Genomic DNA, 24,354 nt, shown 5'->3' with positions numbered 1-24,354 from the left:
CTCAAGTTTAGGGATAGGAATGTTAACCCATTCTTGTCTAATGTAGGATTCTAGATGCTCAACTGTCTTAGGCCTTTTTTGTCGTATCTTCTGTTTTATGATGCGCCAAATGTTTTCTATGGGTGAAAGATCTGGACTGCAGGCTGGCCAGTTCAGTACCCGGACCCTTCTTCTACGCAGCCATGATGCTGTAATTGATGCAGTATGTGGTTTGGCATTGTCATGTTGGAAAATGCAAGGTCTTGCCTGAAAGAGACGTCGTCTGGATGGGAGCATATGTTGCTCTAGAACCTGGATATACCTTTCAGCATTGATGGTGTCTTTCCAGATGTGTAAGCTGCCCATGCCACACGCACTAATGCAACCCCATACCATCAGAGATGCAGGCTTCTGAACTGAGCGCCGATAACAACTTGGGTCATCCTTCTCCTCTTTAGTCCGAATGACATGGCGTCCCTGATTTCCATAAAGAACTTCAAATTTTGATTCGTCTGACCACAGAACAGTTTTCCACTTTGCCACAGTCCATTTTAAATGAGCCTTGGCCCAGAGAAGATGTCTGCGCTTCTGGATTGTGTTTAGATACGGCTTCTTCTTTGAACTATAGAGTTTTAGCTGGCAACAGCGTATGGCACGGTGAATTGTGTTCACAGATAATGTTCTCTGGAAATATTCCTGAGCCTGTTTTGTGATTTCCAATACAGAAGCATGCCTGTATGTGATGCAGTGCCGTCTAAGGGCCCAAAGATAACTGGCACCCAGTATGGTTTTCCTGCCTTGACTCTTATGCACAGAGATTCTTCCAGATTCTCTGAATCTTTAGATGATATTATGCACTATAGATGATATGTTCAAACTCTTTGCAATTTTACACTGTCAAACCCCTTTCTGATATTGCTCCACTATTTGTCGGCGCAGAATTAGGGGGATTGGTGATCCTCTTCCCATCTTTACTTCTGAGAGCCGCTGCCACTCCAAGATGCTCTTTTTATACCCAGTCATGTTAATGACCTATTGCCAATTGACCTAATGAGTTGCAATTTGGTCCTCCAGCTGTTCCTTTTTTGTACCTTTAACTTTTCCAGCCTCTTATTGCCCCTGTCCCAACTTTTTTGAGATATGTTGCTGTCATGAAATTTCAAATGAGCCAACATCTGGCATGAAATTTCAAAATGTCTCACTTTCAACATTTGATATGTTGTCTATGTTCTATTGTAAATACAATATCAGTTTTTGAGATTTGTAAATTATTGCATTCCATTTTTATTTACAATTTGTACTTTGTCCCAACTTTTTTGGAATCAGGGTTGTAATTCGAGTAATTATTAATGTCGGTGAAATTAATTTTATTTTTAGAGATGCTGTTTGATTTAAAACTAGCTCTATAACCAAATGTGAAGGTGCTGATTTCAAAAATACTGTCCAAAAATTTCCTGGACCTCAAGTTTTTAAGATAAAGGCATATTTAATATATCTGCTGTATTTTTAAATGTCAACTTTCTATAATATACAGAAAATTACAGATATTCCCTTATAAAATAATATATTTTTAAATGTTCATATAGAAAATTAAATATTGATTAACATAAGGCAGAACTTAGGTATAATAGCATAGTAAATAGTTAAAAGGGATATTACCTAAAAAATATATGCAATATGAAACAGAAATCTGATACAAGTCCTATACATATATTTCATTAAATATTACAGCACCCTCACAACAATGACTAACAGTGCAATACCTCTTCTGCTGGACTTTTTTTCCCCTCTTCCCCACATCTTATTCTTTTTTATATTTGTATATGTAAATACCTAATTTAATTTATCTATAAGTTTTTCTCTAATCCAATCTAAACTAATCTTTAAACAAATATGGGGTGAATTTCCTCTTCTTAGACTTCCGTGAGTGGGTTGCACTGGGACAGTGTCTCTGCAGGTCTTGAGCTTCAGTAGATGGTTATAATCAGGGTTAGGGTTAACCCTAACCTTACCCTTATATCCACAAGGCTTGGCTAAACTATGACAGGTTAAGACTTTCTCATAGATCTTTCTTTATTGTAACTCTCACCTCGCTCACTAAAAATGCCTTTAAATCAGTCACACAGATAACACATTTTGTCACTAAATGTGACGTGCTAGAAACTGACATTTTTCCTGAAATCAGCACCCAAAAATTAGTGTAAAACGCCCTTCACCTTTGAGTCAGCAAAAATGATGCAGGGCAGTGTAATATGCTTAAAAAAAGGAATAAATAAATTAATAAATAAGTTTGTGTTATTAGTATTATAGGATTAATACTGTATTTGAATATAGATTAGTGTTAATGTGAGACATCAGCACAGTTGGTTGTCTGGTCACTATTTTAATGTTTTTCCACAAGAAAAGATAGAACACTGAGAAAACAGAACACACAGCAGAAAAACTGATCACGATGTGATTTCATAATCCTACTGCTAGCACCACAGATAACATGTATTTACTCCCCCCCACCCCCAAATACACCTTTTCATTTCAAATTATACATAAAAAAAATTCTGTATTTTCCAGTTTCTGAAGTCAGGTTGGTGGTGTTGGGGAAAAAGGACTCTGGGAAAAATTCAGCAAAAAACACCATCCTGGGCAAACAGGAGAGTGGCCAGGCTGCTGCATCTACAGCTGCATCTCAATCCACCCAGCACAGTGAGAGCGCACAGGGGGAGGTGGCTGGGAGGAAGGTGACTGTAGTCGACACTCCTGACTGGTTCTTTTCTCGACTGTCTTGGAAGAAACTAAGAGAAGATGTGGAACACTGTGTCCAACTGTCTCAGCCAGGACCTCATGCCTTCCTCCTGGTCATACCTGTAAAACATTCAGAAGAAAAAGTAGTTGATATCAAAGAGGAATTGAATGTGATGGAAGAGATTTTTGGAGAGCCCTGTTTCAGACACACCATGATACTTTTCACTATTACTGATGAAAGTCAGAAGAGTGAGAAATCAATCCAATCAGGAGACCAGAGATTTGTAGAGAAATATGGGAACAGGTTTCACTTTCTTAACATTCAGGATAGTGGAGATGGTTCTCAGGTCTTCGAGCTGCTTGAGAAGATAAAGAAAATGGTGGATGGAAGCAGCGAGAAATTCTACAGCAATGAGATTTATCTGAAGAGACTAGCTTGCATGAGAAAGATTAAGATGAGTGAGAGGCTAGAGAACCTTGATGATCCAGCAACTGAAGTGATGACAAACATGAAAGAAGAGAAGTTAAATATGGAGGCAGAGAGAAACAACATGAAGACTCCCTTGCATGAACCCTGGAGAAGTGTTTCGAGTTCTCGTATGCAAGAAGAGATTGAACAAAAGGACAGACCGAGGAAAATGAAAAGACAGCTTGAGGAGAAGGACAGTCAGCTTGAGGAGAAGGACAGTCAGCTTGAGGAGAAGGACAGAAAGCTTGAGGAGAAGGACAGAAAGCTTGAGGAGAAGGACAGAAAGCTTGAGGAGAAGGACAGTCAGCTGGAGAAGGACAGAAAGCTTGAGGAGAAGGACAGAAAGCTTGAGGAGAAGGACAGTCAGCTTGAGAAGGACAGTCAGCTTGAGAAGGACAGAAAGCTTGAGGAGAAGGACAGTCAGCTTGAGGAGAAGGACAGTCAGCTTGAGGAGAAGGACAGTCAGCTTGAGGAGAAGGACAGAAAGCTTGAGGAGAAGGACAGTCAGCTTGAGAAGGACAGAAAGCTTGAGGAGAAGGACAGTCAGCTTGAGAAGGACAGAAAGCTTGAGGAGAAGGACAGAAAGCTTGAGGAAATGCAAAGACAGCTTGAGGGGAAGGACAGACAGCTTGAGGAGAAGGACAGAAAGCTTGAGGAAATGCAAAGACAGCTTGAGGGGAAGGACAGACAGCTTGAGGAGAAGGACAGAAAGCTTGAGGAAATGCAAAGACAGCTTGAGGGGAAGGACAGACAGCTTGAGGAGGACAGAAAGCTTGAGGAAATGCAAAGACAGCTTGAGGGGAAGGACAGACAGCTTGAGGAGAAGGACAGAAAGCTTGAGGAAATGCAAAGACAGCATGAGGAGAAGGACAGTCAGCTTGAGGAGGAGGACAGACAGCTTGAGGAATTCAAGTAGGAGGCATTTTATATCCTTTCTGATGCATAAATAAGCTTCTAAATCCTCTTTACAGTAGCCCAAGATTTCAGTACACTTTTCCCTTTCCCAGTTAAATATTTGTCCTGTGTAATGCTAAATAATCTACAAATAGAATGCAGTGTTATATGTAGTAGAGAATGACTAATCAAAGTATTAGACTATTAAAGTAGAGAATGCTACCAGCTCAGCCCTGAATGCCCTACCTGATTTTCCAATTGTGATTAGTCACACTCTCTCACACACTTTCAGAGATGTCTAAACAAAGCAGCCAATAAGACCAGACATGATAGAATAAGGAATGAAGAAATAAGGAGAATAGTGGGCACAAGATCAATCCATGATCACGTTCAACAACAACGTATCAAATGGTTTGGCCGTCTCAGTAGGATGTGAATCCATCATCATGCTTTTAGAGCCTACAACAAAAGGAGCTCAGAGACCTGAGCTTGAGGGTGGCCTCGCAAATGCTGAATTGATGGCGTGAGGGAAACCCTCAGAACCTATGACCTGTCTGCTACAGAAGCTGCCCACCATGCCCTTGACCGGTGTCTCCAACTCCCTGTGACACCTCAAAGTACAAACAGAAGATAAAAGATGAAGATGAGTCACTGTCCTACTTGTTAGATTGCATGAATGAACACACACACGCACCTTCATTTGTCTATTGTGTTGTAAAATCCTGCATATCTATATACACACAAGTTCCGTTTTTCCAAACTGTCTCCCAGTCCAGTGGTGTACTAATTTATCTCCTACTTTCCTCGCTCTAACCCAAGTGATACAGTATGATATTGATTGGCTCTTGCATAAGTTGAAATAAACAGAAGTTGTGGAAAGCGGTTTGTAAATATTTACTCTGGTATGTTCCAGTAAATTTGCAGTTATGACCTGAATTATGGTGAAAGCCTCATGCTCCAAATGTATAACTTCATCTTTCTTTAATGTCACTTCATCAGTTTAATGACCAAGCAAACACTATGGGAGAGAAAGCCAACAATTTAGCTTCTCATTCTGGAAACCACACAAACTTACAACTATAAGTGGCTAATGCACGTTATACTACAGCACTGATGATTCTTCAGTTCTGACTGGGCAGCTTATTGGATGATTCTTGATTATATTTTTTCTATAATTGTCATTTCTGTCGTAACAACTACAGTATTTCACAGACTTGAACGATGTACACCAACTGGCCACTTTAATAGGAACTTGTTCTTGACTCTCAGATTCCTGTTCTTGGCTGCAGGAGTGGAACCCAATGTGGTCTTCTGCTGTTCCATGCTGAGATACTTTTCTGCTTACCGTGGTTGTAAAGAGTGATTATATGAGTTAGTATATCCTTCCTAGCAGCTCAAACCAATCTGGCCATTTCCTCTGCCCTCTCTTATCAACAAGGTGCTTGTTTCCACCCACAGAACTGTCGCTCACTCAGTGTTTTTTGTACCATTTTGCGTAAACTTTAGAAACTGTTGTGTGTGAAAACCCCAGATCAGCAGTTTCTGAAATATTCAAACCAGTCCATCTGTCTCAAACCAACACCCATGCCACAGTGAAAGTCACACTTTGAGATCACAATTTTTCCCATTCTGATGTTTGAACATTGTGAACATTAACTGAAGCTCTTGATTTCTATCTGCATGGTTTGATGCAATGTGCTGCTGTCAAGGGATTGGGGGATTAGAGAACTGCATCAAACAGCAGGCGTGTGCATCAGTTGCCCCCTAAAAATGAAAAGTTCCTCCGATCATGATGCATTTTTGTTTTTATGTTCCTTTTGGTAAGAAAACACACTGGGTGAAATATTTTGACAAAATTCAAAAGTGTAATGGTGGCACGAGGAGCTCAAAGTTATGGAAAAAGCTTCTATTTTATGACTTTTATGACAAAATTTTGATCACTTTTCATGAAACATTATGGCACCTTATAGAGTATACCAAATATCTTAGATACACATTTGTAGTATATATTCTAAATATATTATCAAGCACAGTTTGAGTTTTAGCTGTTCATTGAATCATTGTTCAACTACTTTTAAACAATACAAATGTATTATGAATCACATTAATGCTTCTCAATCCCTTGCAAAGGTTCTTAACATGATCTCTGGGTCACAAGAAATCAATAAATGGAGTCCAACATTGTGATTCAAACCTTACGCGAAAACATAAAATAAGTGTTTTTTGGCAAAAAATGAACCTCATGGTGCCACCATTAGACTTTTGAATATGGTCAAAAAATTTTACAGGATGTCTTTATTGGTGAAAAGGAACACCCAAACAAAAATGCATCAGATTTTATGAAAGTGAGGGCAACTGATGCACCCTAATATATATATATATGTACACATACATACATACACACACATTATCTGTAGCCGCTTATCCTGTTCTACAGGGTCGCAGGCAAGCTGGAGCCTATAGCCTAGGTCACAACCGGACGTACGATTTTTTTGGCCGTGCGATTTTTGGTGTTTCCCAAATCACTGCGTTTTTTTTTGTTCGTGGAGAAAGACACACGTTGGCCGTAAGTTTGTCTTGCAACCTGAAAAAACATAAGCGCCCGTAGAATTTGTTTGACATGACAAAGAACCTCTGCGGCCGGTCTGCTGCCAGTCTACAGCTCGAAAACCAGCACGTCACACGCATGCCCTCCGTGCGTTTCTTGCGTTTTTTGCACGTAGACCGGCCGTAGGAGCACGTACGGCCGGTTGTGACCAAGGCTTATCCCAGCTGACTACGGGCGAGAGGCGGGGTACACCCTGGACAAGTCGCCAGGTCATCACAGGGCTGACACATAGACACAGACAACCATTCACACTCACATTCACACCTACGGTCAATTTAGAGTCCCCAGTTAACCTAACCTGCATGTTTTTGGACTGTGGGGGAAACCGGAGCACCCGGAGGAAACCCACGTGGACACGGGGAGAACATGCAAACTCCACACAGAAAGGCTGGGCTCGAACCCAGGACCTTCTTGCTGTGAGGCACGCACACACACACACACACATATATATATATATATAGTGATGAAAGGGGAAAAAAGTCAAGAAACACTTTTCTTAGGGCAAATTTGATCGGATACGACGCTTTAACATATAAACCGAATCCACGCGATGTGAGTGGTAAGATGGAGGCCAGATGGCTTCACTTGTCTCTCCAGCGGGGAACAGGCTCTGAGCTCTCCAGGTTCTTCCATAGAGATCTTGCAGTCACGTGACCGGAAAGTACACAGCCGCCATCTTGTCGGTAAAAAAAACAGCTGAATATTGCTGCACTCGTGTACAGAATGGATAAATTTCAACCGACGGACTACACGGCTCATTTTTCTAATGAACAGATAACTAGATATATTTCTAAAATAAACGATCTACAGATTAGTGACCCTTATGGCTTACCGGATGGAGTTTTCACGACCGCGTCAGTGGATTTTGAACTGCCAGAGGCGGAATACCCAGACGTGTATAATTACCTCATTAACTTTCCCTCGCTGTTCAGTGGTGAAGCACTGCGTGCTTATAAATCTATGGACAGTTATCTTTACAGAAATTCAGGATTTGTCAGCGACTCAGATGTGGCATCTTGTAAACAAGAAAAAAACAATCCTCATTGGACGGGTAAGTCACTTAAGTATTGAGTATAGCACTGACCAGCCGATTATAGAATAGAATAAGGTAATTCCAGCTGTAATTCCAAATCGTCTGTCTTGTTTACCATGGATCTGGCGTTGGAGAGATAGAGGCTTAGCAGTGGAGATTTGAGTGGCTGTTTTCTGAGCTTAGTCAACAGGCCGGCTCTGCAGCCTCGCTTTTGCTTCCGCTCCCGGCGCCGCCTCCTTCGCTTTGCTTCCGATAACAATCCACAGAGTCCCCGCTGGTCTCGCTATCTCGTCCGGAATGTTGTGCATGCGATGGAAATCGCTACAAACCGTCATTTTCTGCTGGAAACCAATGTCCAGTAAGTCCATACGGTTGTAGTGGATATTGAAGTCCGGTACAGACTAACAACACGCAAAAATACACATAAAAAACATACACAGGTAGGGAGAGCTTGTAACCGCAGCCGTTGTAGTAGAATTGTATATAGTAGGGTTTTCCAGAAGAAAAGGTAGAAGTAAAAGCAGAAGTAGAACCAGAAGTAGAAGTAGAAGTAGAAGGCGGAAATATGGCGTTTGACCGACAAGATGGCGTCTGTCACAATCTGTATCGGCTATGACGTCACATGCAAGTGCTCCATAGGGCTCAGTGCAGGAAACAAAGTGAAACCGGAAATGGGCTCCGTCCTGCTGAGCCTCTCGCTGACCGTTTGTGCAGCTTGAGGCACTTTAATGGCGTAAAGTAACAGAATAAACACCATGAGAAAGCAGAAACACAGCACTGCTCTGTTCGTTGCGCCTCAAAAATCATTTTGGCTCACTTTCTGACTCTGACGTGTTTCCCCCGCCCCGAGCGCAGCCACTTCCGGTAAGTGTTTTTCTGATTCACAGAAATTTCAGAGATACTACTTCTGATCCGGTTCATTTAAATAAAATATAACGCCAGTACAACATATTAAGTTAAATTATGCAATTAAGTTGTAAGAAGCCATTTTGTAAAAGATATTAATTAACATAATATATAATAAAAACCACCAACAAGGCTGATTTTCCAAACTCGAACAGAGTCAAACACAATCCAACAAAATGTTCCTGACGCGTGAAGTCACAAAACAAAATGGAGGAGAGCAGCAATGAAAACAAACAGTGATGCAAGCTCAGTGGCATGCAGTGTTTCTGTTCTCTTCAGTTCAGTATTATATTTAGATTAGATAGAACTTTATTGATCCCTTTGGGAGGGCTCCCTCAGGGAAATTAAAATTCCAGGAGCATCATTACAGGATAAACAGAGAATAGAAAAAAAGAGTCAAGTCATTTATTTGTATAGCACATTTAAAACAACAGTAATTGCCCCAGGGCGGCACGGTGGTGTAGTGGTTAGCGCTGTCGCCTCACAGCAAGAGGGTTCGAGTACGGGTGGGCGATACTGGGAATTTGGGTATTTACTTGGTATCGGATCGATACCCATACAGGGCTAGTATCGCCGATACTTTTTACTTGAAATGTTATGATCATTGAATAATTTTGTGATTTTGCCTTTAGTTGATTGAGTATGATAAAACACAGGACAAAGATTTTAGGCAAATAAAAATGTTTTTTTTTAATTAACTAACTACAACAATATAAAACAATGTAACAGTATATTAATAACAAAATAATTCCCTTATCACCTTCTGTTACACAAAATTGTTTAAGAAAAAAGTTACTAGTGCAAAATAACAAAAAAGCAACAATGTAACAAAAATATAAATATAACAATGTAACAAAAATATAAATATAACAATGTCAACAACACCACAAAAAATACCTTTCATTGCACGCAAATATTTGTGAAAAATAAAGTCAGTAATAAAGTAACAAAGTCAGTAGTGCAAAATAAGTAAACAAAAGCAACAATGTAATAAATATAGACTACCGTTCAAAAGTTTGGGGTCACTTTGAAATGTCCTTATTTTTGAAAGAAAAGCACTGTTCTTTTCAGTGAAGATCACTTTAAACTAATCAGAAATCCACTCTATACATTGCTAATGTGGTAAATGACTATTCTAGCTGCAAATGTCTGGTTTTTGGTGCAATATCTCCATAGGTGTATAGAGGCCCATTTCCAGCAACTATCACTCCAGTGTTCTAATGGTACAATGTGTTTGCTCATTGCCTCAGAAGGCTAATGGATGATTAGAAAACCCTTGTACAATCATGTAAGCACAGCTGAAAACAGTTTAGCTCTTTAGAGAAGCTATAAAACTGACCTTCCTTTGAGCAGATTGAGTTTCTGGAGCATCACATTTGTGGGGTCGATTAAATGCTCAAAATGGCCAGAAAAATGTCTTGACTATATTTTCTATTCATTTTAGAACTTTTGGTGGTAAATAAAAGTGTGACTTTTCATGGAAAAGACAAAATTGTCTGGGTGACCCCAAACTTTTGAACGGTAGTGTATAAATATAACAATATAAACAACACAACAAAAAAATACCTTCCATTGCACGCAAATATGTGTGAAAAATAAAGTCAGTAGTGCAAATCAGGTGTAAACTACAAGTGGCTCGTAACCTTTGGCTCTTTGCTCACAAAGCCCTCCAAGAATCCCTTGAGGTGCCCTTTTGGCTCTGTTCAGGAACAGTAACATGTTTACATTCTTCCCTTTTATTGCACTTCTTCTCTGAGTTATTAACTGTCCCGCCTTAGGCCCTGTCCACACGGCAACGGATTCAGGTGAATCTGATAAAATTGTTTATTTTTTCGGCCTGGCGTCCACACGGCACCGGCGTTTTGGGTGCCCCAAAACGAAATCTTTTGAGAACGGGTTCCAGAGTGGAAAGATCTGGCAACGGCGCTGTTGCGAAGTCGTCTGGATGAGTAGAACGGATTTGTTTACGATGACGTCACAACCACATGACTGTCAGTGCTTCATGTCGGGTAGAAGTGTAACGAACTCGATGCGAGTTGTCAACAAATCCTATAACTTGGTTCATGAAACGCGCTTACAAAATATTTTCACTGTGAATATTTATTGTGTAATGGTGCAAAGTGAGAGAGTGAGAGACTCTGCCCTTAGGGCAGAGTCAATCCCGCCAGCAAAAATAAGGAAAAAAAGGAGCGATCTCACCTCTTCAGATGTTGGTTTAAGTCCTACAATACATTCCTCAAAAAGGGCGTAGAAGAACAAATTAATCCATCAATGTGTAGCATTCAATTTATTCCGGACCATTAAAGACGTCGCCTTCCACGTAGAATCATGCGTCATCCTTGCCGCCATATTGGATGGGGCAAAGCGGAGAATAAAGATGCCTCATTCACGTGCTGCGTTTAACTGTACCAACAGGTTTACCGTCCAAACGAGATCACATGGGATTACCTTTCACAGGTGAGACTGGAAAAATACTTTTCATTGTATTTGGTCATTATAACGTAACTTTACGAACAGATTTTCCTGACTTTGTGGCTAATATGAAGTCTCACGCATAATAGTTTATGCACATGCGTCCTTACTTCTATTGTCCTGGTGTCTCCGATGGGACTGTCTTACAGCACACCTAGAGGTGTGGCATGTGTATTGCATCGTTTTCAGCAAGCGTTGCGTTTCCATATGTACCTGATATTTTAATGATCCGTTGCCCATGTGGACGCGATATTTTTTTTAATAACATCTCGTTGCCGTTGTCGTGTGGATGTAGCCTTAGAGAAAATCCTTTCTGCAGGTACGGATGTTGCAATTACTCCCAGATGTTTTTTTGCAATCTTGCTCAGAGAGGGAAATGTAGGTTCATTCATTTTCCACCAACGAAGTGAGTCTCCATCCCGTGGAATTGGCTTCTCTTCCGCGTACCGGCACATTTCAATAGTCGCATCAGTGCCAGCTGTGCGATGCTGCTGCGATTCCAGGATTTGAGTGTCAAACTCAGTCAGCGCTCTGACTCTCCGCTCTCCGACAAAGCACGGAGGGGCGAGGTGTGAGCGGCAGAGAGAGAGAGAGAGAGAGAGAGAGAGGTGCGCTGTTTACACAGACAGATTTAGAGAGAAACTATGCTCGCATGAACTCTGTGAGTAAATTCGAGTAATTTACTGGACGTATTGAAGAGAAACTGCGACGAAAATATCGATCTCATCACGCTAATATCGATTCAATTCCGATACTCACCTTGGTGTCGATACTCAGATCGATACGCCCACCCCTAGGTTCGAGCCCCGTGGCCGGCAAGGGCCTTTCTGTGCGGAGTTTGCATGTTCTCCCCATGTCCGCGTGGGTTTCCTCCGGGTGCTCCAGTTTCCCCCACAGTCCAAAGACATGCAGGTTAGGTTAACTGGTGACTCTAAGGGTGTATTCAGACCAGGACAGTTCGATAGTTCACTTGCTTTGGTCTGAACCAAATGTTTTTTTTATTTTTTCATTTTGGTGCGGTTCGCTTTCACACTGTACATTTTAGTAAGCGGACCAAAATCTGTCAACAAAGCCACGCACCCTGAGGTCGTTCAGCTATTGGTCAGAGACGACACGCGCACAAAGCGCTGTTCTGGGGAGCGCGTGAACCCCTTCTCTTTCATTTTCTCACTGAATACAGCAAACACGTCGGCATTTTTGTGTGTTCTCTCCAAAAGCTCAGATATGTGGACATCTGCCCAGATATCCACAAGGGTACGCGTTTCTTCCTCGGCCCAGGTTTGACCCTACTCATTTTTTGTACTCTGTAGTCTAGCCTACCACTGGTCTGAATGACTGAACGACTGTTGTAAGGTTCCCTTGACAACCGAAACAGTGTTTGCACCTTGCGGTGGAGTGTCAAGACTCTGTTTCCCATAATGCTCGACAAACGACGGAAGCTCCTGAGGTACAAAAAAGCAAAACTGTCGCATTAGGTCCGGTCTGCTTTCACACCTCCAAAAGATCCGCACCAGGGTTCCTTTGGTCCGGACCGAGTCCGACCTTGCAGCTCGGTCTCGGTCTGCTTGTTTGGTCCGGACCAGAGTTCGGTGGTTTGTATTCAGACCAACCCAAAAGGTCCGGACCAAGGGAAATTTGGTTCGTTTGGTCCGGACCAAACAACGTAGGTGTGAATATGCCCTAAATTGACCGTAGGTGTGAATGTGAGTGTGAATGGTTGTCTGTGTCTACTAGGGCTGCACGATTATGGAAAAAATGATAATCACGATTATCTTGATCAAAATTGTAATCACGATTATTAATCACGATTGTTCTTGATGTTAGGGAAATCACTTAAATTTTATTCACTATATTCAAACAAACAATATAAACAGCTTTCAGTGAAGAATGAAATTTAAAAGAGAAATTCTGATTTCCAAATGACAAATAAATGAAATTTTATCCAAGAAATTACCAAAGGATGAAGGAACTGAAAACTCAATTGCAACAATTACATAGCATTATACTGAGGCCTACAAGTTTTTAGCTAGAAAGACCAGCCTATCAACATGCTCTGGCTTTAAACATGAGCGAAGGCAGGTCACAACATTGCCTCCAGTGCTAAATAGTCTGTTGTTCCGACATAGTTAGCTTTTCTCTCTCACCTCAATCTGCTACTCTCTTTCTGCTATCACCCCTTGAAGAAGATACCGCCGCACTGAAGATACTGCGCACTTGGCCAGTGTTGCCAGATGCTGCTAACGTTTTCCAGCCCAAAATATGTTCAAAACCCGCCAAAATGCACTTAAAACCGAACAATCTGGCAACACTGCACTTGGCTTGCTTGCTTATTTAGGCGGAGTAATGAAACCTTACATGCGTCGGTTCGCCCCCTAATGGTTTGACGGAGTATTGGTCAAAAAGTGCTTGATCAGATATACAGCAGAGCTCGCATTTTAAATGGAAATAAATCGCGATTTTCATTTAATTTAATCGTGGCAGCCAAAATCGCGATTTTCGATTAAATTCGATTAATTGTGCAGCCCTAGTGTCTACGTATGTGTCAACCCTGTGATGACCTGGCGACTTGTCCAGGGTGTACCCCGCCTTTCGCACGTAGTCAGCTGGGATAGGCTCCAGCTTGCCTGCGACCCTGTAGAACAGGATAAAGTGAGATAATGAGATGAGAAATTGACCCAAAGTGCTTTCCATAATGAGGCAGATGAAAAATTACCTTAGAGGTATACATGGATAAAGGAAAACAAATTAAGTATAACATAAGATGATAAAAATAAAATCAAAGTAGTACAATTATCATTATTAAAAAAAATAAAATAAATTAAGAGTGGACTTGACAAAAACCTCAACCTGAACTAAAAGCAAGAGAAAAAAGATGGGTCTTTAAATTTGATTTAAAATTGTCAAGGACTTAATATGGGACAGGAGATTATTCCAGAGCTTGGGGGCAGCAACAGAAAAGAAGAAGAAACCTTTATTTGCCACATGCACACTTCAAGCACAGTGAAATTCATCCTCTGCATTTAACCCATCTGAAGCAGTGAACACACACACACACCCAGAGCAGTGGGCAGCCACACACAGCGCCCAGGGAGCAGTCAGGGGTTAGGTACCTTGCTCAAGGGCACTTCAGCCCAAGGCCGCCCCACGTTAACCTAACTGCATGGGGGAAACCAGAGCACCTGGAGGAAACCCACGCAAGACACGGGGAGAACATGCAAACTCCACACAGAAAGGCCCTCGCCGGCTGCTGGGTTCAAACCCAGAACCGTCTTGCTGTGAGGTGACCGTGCTAACCACTATACCGCCGTGCCGCTGGTTGCCTTTGGTTTTAATGCGTGTATTGGGGACTGTGAGAAGATGTTGTGATGATGACCTCAGTGACCTGGGAGCAGAATATGGAATTAGCAAGTCAGTAATGTATTGTGGAGCTAATCCATTGAGGGCTTTAAAAACAAATAGTAAAATTTTAAAATCAGTTCTGTATTTCACAGGTAGCCATGCAGCTCATCTTAGACAGGAGCGATGTGATGTCTTTTTTTTTGTACCAGTTAAAAGTCTGACAGCTGCATTCTGAACCATTTGTAGTCTAGCCAGGGTGGAATGGGTCAATCCCATGTATAGGGAGTTGCAGTAGTCCAGCCAGGAAGTGATAAAAGCATGAATAACAGTTTCCGGGTCCTTATGAGATAAAAATGGCTTTAATTTGGCTATGGTTCTAAGCTGATAAAAGCTACCTTTCACAACACTACTGACTTGTTTGTTAAAATTCAAAGAGGTGTCCAAGAACCCATCAAGATTTCTAACTTCATTGTGAAAATTTGCAGACAGGGGACCAAGCACATTGGTTAGGCTTGAGACAGAGCTAGGAGGGCCAAATATAATGACATTAGTTTTGTTCTCATTTAGTTGTAGGAAGTTCCTTGCTATCCAGCATCTGACATCGTCTAGACAGTTAGAAAGGTAGTTCAATGAACAAGCACTGTTGGGTGTAACTGGTCGGTAAATCCTAGAGAGAACTTCTAGATAAATTAAGTATTTAGAAAACTTCTAGATAAATTAAATATTTACATATACAAATATATTGAAAAAAGATATGAAAAAAGTCCAGCAGGAGAGGTATTGCACATTGTCCAGTATTGCCTTTTGTCAGGCTAGGCTACTGCTCCTTCCCATCCTCTGTCCTCCCGTTACCCTTCCTCCCCCCCAGAGAGGAGTTGTACAGTCTGATGGCGTGAGGGACAAAGAAGTTTTTAAGTCTGTTAGTCCTGCACTTGGGAAGGAGCATTCTGTCACTGAACAGGCTCCTCTGGTTGCTGATGACGGTGTGCAGAGGGTGACTGGCATTGTCCATGATGTTCAGTAGTTTATCCATAGTCCTCTTCTCTGCCACCATCACCAGAGAGTCCAGCTTCATGCCAACCACAGAGCCGGCCCGCCTGATCAGTTTGTCCAGCCTGGATGTGTCCTTCTTGGATGTGCTGCCCCCCCAGCACACCACGGTGTAAAACAGGACACTGGCAACCACGGACTGATAGAACATCCACAGGAGTTTCCTGCAGGACAGCAGCCTCCTCAGGAAGTACAGCCTGCTCTGTACCTTCCTGTACAGGTGGTACAGGAAGGTACATTTTTCAGGATTATACACTTCCTGTTTGTGTTACTCATCTCATTCATCTCATTATCTCTAGCCGCTTTATCCTTCTACAGGGTTGCAGGCAAGCTGGAGCCTATCCCAGCTGGCTACGGGCGAAAGGCGGGGTACACCCTGGACAAGTCGCCAGGTCATCACAGGGCTGACACATAGACACAGACAACCATTCACACTCACATTCACACCTACGGTCAATTTAGAGTCACCAGTTAACCTAACCTGCATGTCTTTGGACTGTGGGGGAAACCGGAGCACCCGGAGGAAACCCACGCGGACACGGGGAGAACATGCAAACTCCGCACAGAAAGGCCCTCGCCGGCCCCGGGGCTCGAACCCAGGACCTTCTTGCTGTGAGGCGACAGCGCTAACCACTACACCACCGTGCCGCCTGTTTGTGTTACAATATCATTTAACTGCAATACAATATCATTTGAAACTTCAAGGTCAGGCAAAATCTCATTGTTAAAAAACAAACAAACAAACAAACAAACATCGAATTTAATTAGCTTGAAAGCTTGTCTCGGCCGGGCGGCATGGTGGTGTAGTGGTTAGCAATGTTGTCTCACAGCAAGAAGGTCCTGGGTTTGAGCCCAGCAGCTGGCGAGGGCCTTTCTGTGTGGAGTTTGCATGTTGTCCACGTGGGTTTCCCCCACAGTCCAAAGGCATGCAGGTCATGCTAATTGGTGGCTCTAAATTGACCGTAGGTGTGAATGGTTGTTTGTCTCTGTGTCAGCCCTACGATGACCTGGTGACTTGTCCAGGGTGTACCCCGCCTCTCGCCCATAGTCAGCTGGGATAGGCTTCAGCTTGCCTGCGACCCTGTAGAACAGGATAAGCGGCTACAGATAATGGATGGATCGATGGATTGTCTAGATGTCCATAAGGAGCTTGGTTAAAGGTGCTGACTGCAAAGTTGAATTTGGGCAAAATGTTCTATTTCTATTACTGTTGGAGTTTCAAGAAGTTTCGCTGCTGCACATACCTTGTCCAGCATTTTACAATTCCAGAGATTACCAAAGCAAGTGAGCAACGATATCACGTGACCACTGTAGGGTGTTTGAACCAAATTACTTTTAACCAAAACAAGTTGGCATGGGCAAACATGGCAGACTTGGCTTGCTCATCAGCTAAAAGCCAACGGAAGGAAAAGGAAAGCCTGCCTAGTGGGTGCAACTGCAAGATAGAGCAAGGTTAGATGACATGTCATTTTTCTGGACAGATAACAATCATTCTAGTTAGTGCTTGGAGTTATACCCCTAATGTTTTCATTTTACAGGAAAGAAACGAGAACACAAAAACAATAACAGAGAAAAGATATTATTTGCCTTTTGTTTCACAGATCTATTTGCGAATGTTAACAACAAATTACATCCCTGCAACTCAAAACTCTCCGAGTTCAATGCAGAGTCACAATGTTACCTCAAATATATGAGGTAATGAAAGGGGAAAAAAAAAGTCAAGAAATGTAGCAAGCTAAGCTACACCAACATAGCAAAAGTAGTTTACTACATCAGACCTGGGTATTCCAAGTACATAGTTAAGTGATAAACCTGGATAAGTTAGCTCAGAATAAGTGGTACTGAAAGCTATTTGATTCAGAAAACAATGACGTTACCACCACACTACTGAAAAATGTAGTTACACTAGTGACGCCGTTACTTGTAGCAAAGCTACTGCCCAACACTGCTAGCTCAGCTCACTGAGGAAATGGGAATTGTGGCATACAAACACACAAATCCTCACTTCACCCAAACAAGGAGTTCTGTCACTTGCGTACTCACATGCAAAATTGTATCGCACGTGTGCTCATGAGGTAAATTCACTCCTCACACAGACCAATTTTTTTGTAGCACGTGCAATATACGGTATGTTATATTATACAGCCCTGCAGACAGTCATACAGTGGTGCTTGAAAGACCTTAATCCAATCGAAATGTTGTGGAAGGACCTGAAGCGAGTAGTTCATGTGAGGAAACCCACCAACATCCCAGAGTTGAAGCTGTTCTGTACGGAGGAATGGGCTAAAATTCCTCCAAACCGGTGTGCAGGACTGATCAACAGTTACCGGAAATGTTTAGTTGCAGTTATTGTTGCACAAGGGGGTCACACCAGATACTGAAAGCAAAGGTTCACATACTTTTGCCACTCATAGATATGTAATATTGGATCATTTTCCTCAATAAATAAATGACCAAGTACAATATTTTTGTCTCATTTGTTTAACTGGGTTCTCTTTATCTACTTTTAGGACTTGTGTGAAAATCTGATAAAGTTTTAGGTTATATTTATATTTATGCAGAAATATAGACAGTTCTAAAGGGTTCACAAACTTTCAAGCACCACTGTATTTTGAGGGGTGGGGCGGTGCCACCTGTTTTGACACACCCCTGCCTTAGAATAGACGGTTGTTCCACAAGTCTCGCAGTGAGGGAGTTAAAAGTGAAGAATCATTAATTTATTCAAAGTGAAAGTGAAAGTTTCATGTGGTTTTACACAGTCACTCTGAAGAACAGTTGAGGTAGGTGCTTCTTACGTAGCTGTATATACTCAAAATTTGTGCATGTGTGTAAAACGTCAATGAATTAGCTAATCTGCACATGAGGTTTTACAAGTTTGTCTAAAATGTTTGGGATACCATTCTACTAATGTTATTACTAGTTACCTCTACCAAGGAGGTTATGTTTTCGGTAGCGTTTGTTTGTTTGTTGGTTGGTTTGTCTGTTAGCAACATTACGGAAAAAGTTATGAACGGATTGCTCTGAAATTTTTTCCAGAGGTGTGACTGGGGACAAGTAACAATCCATTAAATTTTGGTGGTGATCCAGATCACCGTCTGGATCCTGGAACCTGAGTGCTTGACAGAAACTATCTATGCAAATAACTACCGAATAGGCTATATATTAAAAAGAATAACTAAAAGTTGTAAAACCATGAATTAATGACTTTATTATTCAGCTCAGTGTTTTTAAGAGACGTGTGTACTCTTTTGTTGTCACAATTCATTCCTATTCTCATTAAAAATTTTCAGTGAGAAGTTAAAAAGGAAAAGGTGGCTTAAAGTAGCTTTTGGATGTGTTTGACTTTTATACAATTACGCCTTGTTCTGAATGTCAGCGGGAGGAACCTTTTTCATTCAGAGGCAGATATAAAAACAGAATGTGGTCGAGTCAGTCATATGGGTTGACATAACAGGGATTCCTGCACCTCTGCTGGCACAGACTGGTTCCAGAGAGCTGAGGAAAGTCCCTGCTGTGCAAGAACTGCCTCCAAACCTGTCAACATGGTGAAGGAATTTTGGTTTCAACTTCTATAGCACAGAAGGGCATGGAGCCATACTGGCTTTATAGTGAATTTAAAGTCCCTAAACCCCACTTTTGTACAAAGCAACAATCGTTATGTTGACTGACCATGTGTTTTCGAACCATAGCTGATCCAAAAGGCCATAAATTGATGGAAAATCAATAAGATCAGCCAATTTTCACGGAATCTGCTGAGACTAAACCAGAAGATCCCGAAGGGGTGCGTGATGTCACACGTGTAACAATCCAGGTATCAATTTCGTTCCCATGCACAGCAGTAGTTAGACCAGTCCCAATACAGAGTCATGTTTTAGAAACAATTCTGATAGTGATGGGGATTCTTATATGTCGGATGAAGGGGCAGAAGATTATCAAGGATATTCTGGAGTAAATGGTTATCTTTTCGAGCTCCCAAGACGAGAAACTGCCAGTTCACGACAGTCCCACTCACCGCCAATAGTGCACCACCAGCCAGAGAGAATTGGAAACACAGATTGGTTTGTGGATTTTTATTCTAAGCTGGCCACTGCAAAATATCGAGAAAATATTTACATGTACCTCAATAAATGCAGAAATATAATCTTTAAAACGTATACTTATTCAGTGTAATTACTGAAAGAAAATATGAAGTGGGCGATAATAGAGGAATCAACGAACTGTCCAAATGTCAGATCAAATGTCATTTATTAAATCAATGGGTTTCTTTTTTGCTCCAATAATTCCCATGTGGTGGTGATGAACACTTAATGGCTCAGATTTATTATTAGTAGGCGACATGAAATCTGCCTGCTTTGTTTGCACAAACCTCACCTGCTATCGCTTTAGATTAGTGTCGTTTCTCGGAAATTCATGAACTGAATGTCCTGTTGTATATGGATTTGAACATCCAAACACAACTCAGTACTTTCCCATTGTTATTTTTGTAAAATTCCATCAACAATATCTGATTTCAGTGCGTAAACAAGCATGGAGTCAGATAAACGGAAATGACCCATGCACACAGAGGCAATTCTAGAGTCTGTCGTGGCCCCAATCAAAAATTTCCAGGGGGCCCTTCTGACCAGTGTTCATCACCAATCTGCTATAAATAATCTGACACCAACGAAAAATGTATGAAACCAAAGTTTTTTAAATTTCAAATGTGAAAATACAATGGTAAAGAACAATAAAAAACAAAATAAGCCCTCGGGCCCCGACTCTTGGGGGGCCCCTGGGCCAGGGGGCCCCAAGCAGTTGCCTGCCTTGCCTGTTCACAAGCTGCGCATCTGCATGCACGATGTCATGCGAGATTATCCCTGAGGCAAGGCTGCCTTTTTCCGGGACCCGGAAGCCGCAATTTATTGATAGGTTTGTGCTTGACAGTAAAATAACAAATAATTAATATCATTTCTCCCTGCTTTTTTAATTCATTTTGGTCATTACTAATGATGTATTCATTTTAAAGCATTACAATAGGGCATTACATACACTTTAAACAGTCATTGTATTCAAAAGTGACACAAAAGAGGAGTGTGTGAGCCCCTCTAGTGGCTATGTGCAGTACAATTGTAAACCATTTTTGCTACTGAATGGCAAAGAAGCCATGCAGTGTGTGTGCCAAAGTGTCCAGAAGAACTGTGGCTGGTTCTGCAAGATGCTCAGTAAAACCTACAGCTCATTTCCTTATAAAACTGTACTAACTGGACCTGAGACTACTATTTTTTTTAAAGCAAAGTGTCATCTCACACCAAATATTGACTCTGTTTCATTTGTTATGTCTTACTGCTTACTGTTTATAGTATTTTTTTTATTTTGAAACAGTTCATTTCATTATTTTAAGGCATTTTTGGTCTACAGCATTTCTTTACATGTGCCTAAGACTTGGCGGCATGGTGGTGTAGTGGTTAGCATGGTCACCTCACAGCAAGAAGGTTCCAGGTTCAAACCCAGTGGCCGGTGAGGGCCTTTCTGTGTGGAGTTTGCATGTTGTCTGCGTGGGTTTCCTCCACGTGCTCCGGTTTCCCCCACAGACCAAAGACATGCAGTTAGGTTAGGTTAATGTGGGGCGGCCTTGGGCTGAAGTGCCCTTGAGCAAGGTACCTAACCCCTGACTGCTCCCCGGGCACTGTACTGTGGCTGCCCACTGCTTCAGATGGGTTAAATGCAGAGGATGAATTTCGCTGTGCTTGAAGTGTGCATGTGACAAATAAAGGTTTCTTCTTCTACTGCATATCTTCACAAATTACTTAATTACTGTCAAGTTAAATTGACTTTATCTCCCCCAGTGGGGCGGCACGGTGGTGTAGTGGTAAGCACTGTCGCCTCACAGCAAGAAGGTCCGGGTTCGAGCCCCGTGGCCGGCGAGGGCCTTTCTGTGCGGAGTTTGCATGTTCTCCCCGTGTCCGCGTGGGTTTCCTCCGGGTGCTCCGGTTTCCCCCACAGTCCAAAGACATGCAGGTTAGGTTAACTGGTGACTCTAAATTGACCGTAGGTGTGAATGGTTGTCTGTGTCTATGTGTCAGCCCTGTGATGACCTGGCGACTTGTCCAGGGTGTACCCCGCCTTTCGCCTGTAGTCAACTGGGATAGGCTCCAGCTTGCCTGCGACCCTGTAGAACAGGATAAAGCGGCTAGAGATAATGAGATGAGATGAGATCTCCCCCAGTGTTTTTCCTTATGGTAGATACATTTTATAGGAGTTAATTGGTTAAAAATGAAAGGACATGGTTGACGATTCATGATTTTATATGTGACAGTCGAGTCAAAGCATGCTGCAACAGAAGACATACGGTCGAGTGTAACTTCTGAAAATACAATAAAACAAAGTATGGTTGAAGAAAACTTACAAGAACAATAGATGTCTGGCAGAAGTTCAAAACAAAAGCTGCTTGATTCTTCAGAGATTGTATATAATTTGCAGACAATATTGGTATAAATTACTGACTTATTTAAATCATACGTCATGATCCATGATGTTGACGCTTCAGAAATAATGGCCAAATACATTTTTTGTTTTGTATTTTACAGCATATGCTTTCAGTTAATCCATGTTTCATGATTTAAAGTGGACATGCTAAGAGATTATTTGTCTTTATTCACAGGAAAGATGACCACAAGAGTATCGTTAGGGAAGAAGTACTTCATTCTTCTAACTGGAAAGACATTGAAGTCTGATGAACACTTCGTAACTCGGCTCAAAAATGAAGCAAACTGGCTGGAGAAGGTGGAGACAGTGAGTGCGTGTGATTTCATTCTGGCTTTCTGCCCTGTCGTTTCACAAGCTGGAACTGACATTGAAGCAGCCGTGAAAAAGCTTCATGATACTTCAGGTAGTCGACCATCTTTTCAAAATTATTTGTTGTTCAAACTCATTTTAGTGTATGTAATGTGTGTGTGTGTGTGTGTATAAAATAATATTTGCATGTTTTTTTTTCTCTCCCCCAAAGCTACAAAACCTGCTGTTCTGGTGGTGCTCCATCACACGTTTGATCCAGAGTATGCTGCACCAGACAGCAGCAGAGCTGTAAACACAGAGAATATAATCACCTTCGACTGTCTGTTCCATGAAGATCAGGGATTACTGCAGTGCAAGAAAAATGATGATGTCTTTGAGTCCATTAAAATGCAGACAAAACCACCGGTATTTAATTAATCTTTGAATCAAAGCATTTTAATGAATCTTTACTTTGTCTTTATACCTTGAATTCCCATGAATAAGGGGTGATGTTTATTCTTTAAAAAAGACACAGTACTAAAAATGAATGCATGCAAAAACATTTTTTTTTACAGTGATTTACAGTGAAGTGATATTTACACCTAGAATTATTCATGAAGCAATGTGACATCTTATTAGCATTTATACTGTATATAATCATAATCGTATAATGTACAATTGTAACTTAACATCACCAAAAACTGCTTACAGTGCAAATGCAACAGCGTAACAGTAACCATACACCAACATACTGCTCAGCAACTGGGGACGGAAAACGCAGAGCTTAAATAGGGTGAATAAAACGGGTGTGGGTAAACACAGGCAGTGAGGCAGACGATAAAGGAAGGAATTCAAAGGCAAGGCTAGGGGCTTAGGCGATAGAGGAAATAACTTCAGATCTGTTAACTCTATTTGCTCATGCTGTGAAGGAAAAGGGAGGGATAGCCCACTCCAAAATTCCTGTTAGTACTACTACAGCTGAATGGCCAGCCCTTTGTCCAGTGTTGTGATTAACCATGACTAGTTTGGCTCTTCAGGAGGTAACATGCATGCTCAACAGGGTTATCATCTGGTGATTGTCTTAGGCTACATCCACACGACAACGGCAACGAGATTTTTTTTTTAAATATCGCGTCCACATGGGCAACGGATCAGTAAAATATCAGGCACATATGGCAACGCAACGTTTGCTGAAAACGATGCAATACACATGCCACACCTCTACGTGCGCTGTAAGACGGTCCCATCGGAGACACCAGAACAATAGAAGAAGTATGGCGCATGCGCATAAACCCCTTCTTCTACCCGGCGTCATAGACATATAAACATAGACGCCGCATTGAGCCTGGTGGCCCGTTGCTGGGATACGTCAGAGTGTCCGCCATATTGGATGTGGCAAATCTTCCCCGTAAACCAATGCAAGTAAATGGACTGAACTTCATAAAGCCCCTTTCTACAATAATGTTTCACTCAATGCCTTTTATTCACCCATTAAGACACATACGTATATATTTGGGAAACAAACAGGCATCAAAACAACATATATAACTTTTAATGTGATGGTTATAAATAGTGTGCGAAATACCCGTCAATATTCCGTGGGAGGTGTGACCTAAATTTCCTCAACACTTTTTTTTTTTTTTTATTCTGCTGCTACTATCGTAGGCTACTAACGATATCTACACATCAAGGCATGTTTTGGAGCTCAGCGGGGATCGTGTAGAATAATGTGCTGTGCTAACGCTGCTGAAGCCGTGCCGTGCTGTCTCCGCATTACTTTCATTAAATGCCGTGCAGATAGGCTATAAGATGTCTCCAATAACAATTTTTGCAATATACAGTGCTATATGGAAAAAACCTCAATTAAACCATATTACAATGGGATTGCTCCATGTGATTGCTTCACAGTCTGACATGCTTCCAATCTCTTCTATTTTTGAGTGTGCCATCACCATCTGACAGCTGGTGGTGAAATTGGTTGGGTGGGCTATGAAATAAATTATAAATTTATTTATAAATTATAAATTGTTTGGAGACAGGTTTCACCGAGCGGCTATTATGCGCGAGACTTCATATTAGCCACAAAGTCAGAAAAATCTGTTCGTAAAATTA

At 41.6% G+C, this 24,354-nt stretch overlaps 2 protein-coding genes across 8 annotated transcripts in view; both read left to right on the top strand.

Annotated features, from left to right (window-relative positions):
- The window catches only part of LOC132875720 (interaptin-like), a 40,673-nt gene extending 35,713 nt beyond the window's left edge, over positions 1-4,960 (top strand). For all 3 annotated transcript variants that reach the window (XM_060912718.1, XM_060912719.1, XM_060912720.1), the window contains exon 15: positions 2,548-4,960. In XM_060912718.1, coding sequence (XP_060768701.1) covers positions 2,548-4,103 — 1,556 coding nt within the window. In that variant the 3' untranslated portion in view covers positions 4,104-4,960. The remainder of the gene's footprint in view (positions 1-2,547) is intronic.
- Positions 4,961-8,502: 3,542 nt separating this feature from the next.
- LOC132875724 (uncharacterized) overlaps positions 8,503-24,354 on the top strand; it is a 31,048-nt gene continuing 15,196 nt past the window's right edge. Inside the window, exons 1-4 of one of the 5 annotated variants that reach the window (XM_060912727.1) lie at positions 18,744-19,034; positions 19,179-19,300; positions 22,130-22,357; positions 22,475-22,668. In XM_060912727.1, the coding sequence (XP_060768710.1) occupies positions 22,135-22,357; positions 22,475-22,668 (417 nt within the window). In that variant the 5' untranslated portion in view covers positions 18,744-19,034; positions 19,179-19,300; positions 22,130-22,134. Of the gene's footprint in view, positions 8,587-18,179; positions 18,270-18,743; positions 19,035-19,178; positions 19,301-19,455; positions 19,548-22,129; positions 22,358-22,474; positions 22,669-24,354 lie in introns of those variants that run through there. The other 4 variants (XM_060912726.1, XM_060912728.1, XM_060912729.1 and 1 more) reach the window with 4 other exon arrangements.

This window comes from Neoarius graeffei, chromosome 28, assembly GCF_027579695.1.
Source record: "Neoarius graeffei isolate fNeoGra1 chromosome 28, fNeoGra1.pri, whole genome shotgun sequence".
Lineage (NCBI taxonomy): Eukaryota > Metazoa > Chordata > Actinopteri > Siluriformes > Ariidae > Neoarius > Neoarius graeffei.
Note: the sequence above shows the minus strand (reverse complement) of the source record. Positions and strands in the feature narration are given on the sequence as shown.